The sequence below is a fragment of the Stegastes partitus genome, unplaced genomic scaffold (genome assembly GCF_000690725.1).
Source record: "Stegastes partitus isolate 25-593 unplaced genomic scaffold, Stegastes_partitus-1.0.2 Scaffold1271, whole genome shotgun sequence".
Taxonomy (NCBI): Eukaryota; Metazoa; Chordata; class Actinopteri; family Pomacentridae; genus Stegastes; species Stegastes partitus.
The window spans coordinates 72,372-77,641 of record NW_007579002.1 but is presented as its reverse complement, the minus strand read 5'-3'; the positions used below and the strand labels follow the sequence as shown (position 1 = coordinate 77,641).

The 5,270-nt window shown below is 50.3% G+C and overlaps 1 protein-coding gene across 1 annotated transcript in view; it reads left to right on the top strand.

Moving 5' to 3' along the window:
• Nucleotides 1-5,270, top strand: part of lmbrd2b (LMBR1 domain containing 2b) — a gene marked incomplete at its 5' end in the record, with an annotated part of 21,925 nt that overhangs the window by 11,510 nt on the left and 5,145 nt on the right. The window contains 10 exons of the mRNA XM_008298020.1: nucleotides 478-688; nucleotides 759-833; nucleotides 907-1,020; nucleotides 1,426-1,609; nucleotides 1,963-2,144; nucleotides 3,199-3,332; nucleotides 4,143-4,248; nucleotides 4,332-4,429; nucleotides 4,754-4,857; nucleotides 4,930-4,976. Of these exons, the coding sequence (XP_008296242.1) occupies nucleotides 478-688; nucleotides 759-833; nucleotides 907-1,020; nucleotides 1,426-1,609; nucleotides 1,963-2,144; nucleotides 3,199-3,332; nucleotides 4,143-4,248; nucleotides 4,332-4,429; nucleotides 4,754-4,857; nucleotides 4,930-4,976 (1,255 nt within the window). The remainder of the gene's footprint in view (nucleotides 1-477; nucleotides 689-758; nucleotides 834-906; nucleotides 1,021-1,425; nucleotides 1,610-1,962; nucleotides 2,145-3,198; nucleotides 3,333-4,142; nucleotides 4,249-4,331; nucleotides 4,430-4,753; nucleotides 4,858-4,929; nucleotides 4,977-5,270) is intronic.

The following is a 5,270-nucleotide window of genomic DNA, read 5'->3' as shown; positions in this document are numbered from 1 at the left end:
GCCTTAATAAAAACACAAATAAAACTCCAAACTACATGAGTGAGGGATGAGATTAAAACCTGATCCACTGTTCGGCTGTCTTCAGTTACATGGAGTCATAGTTCTACCTTTGAATGGAGCGATGAAGTCTGGCTGCCCCGGCCCGGCCCAGAGCTGATCAGCGGACTGTTGAGGTGAAGAACAGCTGGAAGTTGATACGACTCTGGTGGAAACAGCGCTTCATAGTCATGTACGGTAACATCAGATTCCTAAACTATAGACGGAGAGACCCAGTCAGCTGATTGACACACTGACAGGAACATGCCTCAGTCACAGTGGAGACAGAACAGGAAGTGAACTAGGCCCAGAGTTAAAGGGAATCTGAAGTCACAGGAAAGTGACCCAGAAATAAATAAAATAAACAAACAAATAAATCACTAAATGCGGGTTACGTTTCATTGTTCTTTGCTTTACTTCACGTTTTCTTCATGTGTTCAGGTATGAGTTGCAGACCATCGGCATCACGGCAGCGAACACCTGGGGCTTGTTCCTACTGGTTCTGCTGCTGGGTTATGGGCTGGTGGAGATCCCTCGGTCCTACTGGAACGCCTCCAGACACGGTCACCTGCTCATCAAGACCTACTTCAAGGCATCAAAGCTGATGACGGAGAAGGCAGACGCTGAGGAGAACCTGGAGGACGTGATGGAGGTGAGCTGCAGGTTTGGACCTGGTTCCCACCGGAGTTAGAGTCAGTATCTGACTGTGTGTTCTGCTGCAGGAGGTCCGGAAGGTCAGCGAGTCCATCAAGTACAACCACCCGCTGAGGAAGTACATCGACACCATCCTCAGGAAGGTGAGTTCACTCAGCCGCCGGCTCCAGGTGACCGTCTGAGACAGGTGCAGGCTAACAGCTGGTGTGTCCTCAGTGCCCGCTGGACTACCAGGAGAACATGGGCAGGAACATGGACGACTACGAGGACTTTGACGACAAACAGAACACCTACCCCAGCGAGAAGAGCCTGGTGAAGCTGCACAAACAGGTGAGACATAGGCTGGTTCTGTTCATGATTAATTCAGGCTGACAATCTGAGGAACCTTTACATCTTTCACTGACGTTGCTTTGACGGGTGGAAGAGTCCGATTCAGTCCAGCACCTGTGGAACCAGCAGCAGTGGGTGGGTTCAGGAGGACCACGCTGAGTCCAACAGTCGCTCAGACTTTTACCAGACAATAGAGCGGACTGAAGGCTGGGCTCCATCCACTGCTGTGATGGTCCACTGATCACAGCAGAGCAAGGATACCGCCAAAGTAGAAAACATGGAGATCAGCTGGTTCTGTTGGGTTTAGGTTCCTGTTCTTGGTACCACCTAAAGTCTTTATGAAGCTCTTCAGAGACGTTGCAGCTCCTGTTGTCACCTGATTAAACCTGATAAACGTGCGTCCAGGTGATCTACGCTGTTCAGAGACACAACCGGACTCAAGTCCAGTGGCAGATTCTGCTGCAGCAGGCCATCCACCTGGAGGATGTGGCCAAGAACGAGACCAGTTCAACCCACCAGTTTGTCCACAGCTTCCCGTCCTCAGAGCCGGCCGGCTGGTTCAGCAGATACGTCTACACGCCGACCGTTGGTGAGTGTCTGCGTTTTGTCAGGTAGTACCAGGATGTGGAGCTCAGACCGGGTCGGGCTCGGGGTGCAGACCGGGTCGGGCCGGGCTCGGGGTGGACCGGAGACATGAAGCGCCTGCAAACGGCTGAAAAGTTACAAATTGCTCTTTTTGGTTTCGAGTTTCCAGCTGATGTGTGGTTTGGTGACAGAGATATTTTAAGGTTCCGATGGTTCAACATAACTTGGACAGGTGGGTTTCCTCCTCTGCACTGACTGGAACCACATGTTTATGGGTCAGGAGTTGAGGCCAGCAGCAGAGCTCCTCCTGGTCTGGTCCTCTGCAGCCACAGCCTTCTCTCCTGTGTGTTTCTGCAGAGTGGTACTGGGAGTGTCTGCTGAAGCGATGGTTCTATCGGCTGCTGTCGGTGGTTCTGACCCTGTTCAGCGTGGCCGTGGTCTGGTCCGAGTGCACCTTCTTTAGCACCAGGCCGGTTCTGTCCCTGTTCGCTGTGTTCATCCAGCTGGCTGAGAGAGACTACAACTACCTGTACATCGAGGTGAGCTCACCGGCAGCCGGTCCTCCGTCTGGATCAGGCAGCTGTTTGGTGTCCACATGTCTGAAGATGTCCAGATGTTCAGCTCACTGTCACAGAGCAGCAGCAGCAGCAGCAGCGCTTCATAGTTCATGAAAACACGACCTTGTGCCATGGCAGCAGGTGGACGTTGGAGGAGATATCTGACAAAATGTAACCGACTCCTTCACTTCATGCAGGCTCCAGCAGGGCGGCGCCGTGATGGAAAATATTTAGTTAAATCCAAAAAGTCTCAGCAGAATAACCGTTTGTAAAGAATGAATCATTCCAGAACGATCAGGCCGATTTTCTGCAGAGAAAATAAAAACAGTGTGGAGCTCCTTCATCAGAGCGAGGTCCTGTCCTTCAGTGACCTTCAGATGGGACGTTACGTGGTCATGCAGCTGCATGTGCTGCTGACTGAAGTGGTCGAGCTGTTTTCATCTAACGTCATCCTGTCTGTAACCACATCTTGTTTTCCAGAGCTGCAGATCAACAAACTGTCTGTAGATTAAGTTTAAAACACTCAGAGAACCTTAAATCAGAGCAGATGATGTTCTCTTTATGCATAACATGTTTGTACGAAGCAGAAACTGAGCAGACACCGCGGGACACGTGAGCAGAGTCCTGCTGCTGCTGCTGCTGCTGTGCTTTCAGGCTGTGTTAGCACATTAGCTTAGCATCATTAGCATCAGCCTCAGGGAGCTAGCTAAACCACGTTGACGCTACAGAGCAGTCAACGCGACTGCCTGGACAAAAACATGCAGTCAGACGGTGGGGAGGTCAAACGCACCTGTAGCTCCACCTCAGGAAACAGCAGAGGCTCCATCTGGTGGAACAGCCAAGTACAGCAGCTAATCTACGTTTCCTGACATGTCCTTGGCCTGCTGCCTAATCGGTTAATATGTTTTTAATGTATTAGGATATGAGTTGTGTTATGCAGCCTGCAGTGTACTCACATGTGGCTAAGCTGTAAACCTTGTGCCACAGTTACTGAGAACAGCTGGTCTGAGCTTGTAATGTGGCCTCTCTCCACCAGATGGCGTGTTTCGTCACAATCTTCTTCCTTTGCACCTGCGTTTACTCCACCGTCTTCCGCATTCGAGTCTTCAACTACTACTACCTGGCCTCGCACCACCAGACCGACGCCTACAGTCTCCAGTTCAGCGGCATGTAAGAAACTGGTCCAGCCTTCAGCAAACCCTGAAGCTTTAAACTGACTGAACTCGGCTTGAATGGAACATTGAACCAAGCAAAGTGTAGATACGATGTGCTCACGTACAGCAGCAGCAAGCACAGACCTGCCATATCACCTGAACATGGAGCATCTAGAGACAGCCCCATGCCATGATGCTGCCACCTCCGTGCTTCACTGTCAGGACCATGATCCACTGTGGTGGTCCTGGTCAGGTTCACACCAAACATCTGGACTCCATGTGAGCCCAACACATTGATCTCCATCTGACCAGAGGATGTTCTCCAGCATCCATCAGGCTTCTGTTCATGTTCTCTGGTGAACTTTGATGTGGAAGTTTAGCTGTGAGCAGCAGCCAGGTTTAGTTCTTTAACAGTAGAACCGGGTTCATGCAGGCAGACTGATGGAACCACAGCTGGACCCAGTTTGGTTCTTTGAGGTTCTACTTTGGAGCCCAGATTTTTTCAACATAGACTTTATAAAGTGTTTCTGACCGTTGGTCAGAGGAAATACTCTGCTGTTCTACTTGTAATCTGATTACTGGGAGGGGATACAGTTTAGAATTGTTGGATATTTAAGTGATATTTACACGACTCACATAAACAGATACTTCTGAACTAATGATGAACAGAAGAACGACACTGGAGACTGAACGTCACAGCTTTGTGTCAAATAAAGAAAGAGCTAAATGCTAGAAGCTAGATGCTAATTAAGAGCTCTGTGAATCTCAGGTGACATCCCACCTGTAGATGAAGACAGGTGATGAAACACACTACCTTTACTTTCAGGCTCTTCTGTCGCCTGACTCCTCCGCTGTGTCTCAACTTCTTGGGTTTGATCCACATGGACTCGGCCATCTCCCACCAGAAGAAGGAGCCGACTGCCTACACCTCTGTAAGCCGCCTGACACAGCAGCACACCTGCACACACCTGTCCTGCAGTGCCTGCCCTGACCCACCTGTGTGTTTCCTGAGCAGATCATGGGCTCGATGCATGTCCTCTCCTTCATCGCTAACGGCTTCTACATCTACTACCCCATGCTGATAGTCATCCTCTGCATCGCCACCTACTTCAGGTGAGTCCACAGCTCTCAGGTACAGCCAGCGTGCTGGGAGTCTCTCCACCTGTTCAGTTGGTAGCTGATTAGTTACGACGCAGAAAGTTAATCAGCTCTTCTGTTAGTCGTCCGTTTGTGCAGCCTCGGGTCAGTTCAACGATGGTATAGAAAGTTCTGAACCAGAACTAGCCGGTTAGATCCAGTCACCAGAACCAACTGTTCAGGGTCAGGCTTTGGTCTGGTCACAACCTTTGTGAGTGTTCTGAGTGTAGGAACCGTCCTTGTGGAACCCCTTTAGGAACCCGTCCCCATCCTTTAGCTCTGGTTCTGGTCTCTCCCCAGTTTGGGGACTCGCTGTCTGAACCTTCTGGGCTTCCAGCAGTTTATGGGAGACAGCGAGATGACGTCGGACCTGATCGATGAGGGGAAGGAGCTGATCCGACGGGGTGAGAAACAGAACCGCAGCATGACCCGATAAACTGGGCCCAAACACTAAAGCAGCTGTTTTTGTCCCCCAGAGAAGAGGAAGCGCCAGAGGATAGAAGACAGCGAGAACCGTCGCAGGGTGAGTTTCTGTCATGGCTCCCATCATCAGCACTCGTCCTGGTCCACCTTCTGCTGCTGTCTGACAGCCTTTCAAACCTTTCGCTGTCATTTTGTGTCTTTTATCTTAACTTTGCCCTTTTTGTGATGATTTTGCCTCTGCGCCTTAAAAATGACACCGTTTATTGTGACAGTTCATCAAAGTCCCTTTGACCTGCTGGAAACAGTCGAGCTGCACATCCTGTAGATGTTTAACTATTTACACCTGGAGCTGGACACACTTCTGTTGTGTCCCGTAGTTCTTGTTCTGTGTTGT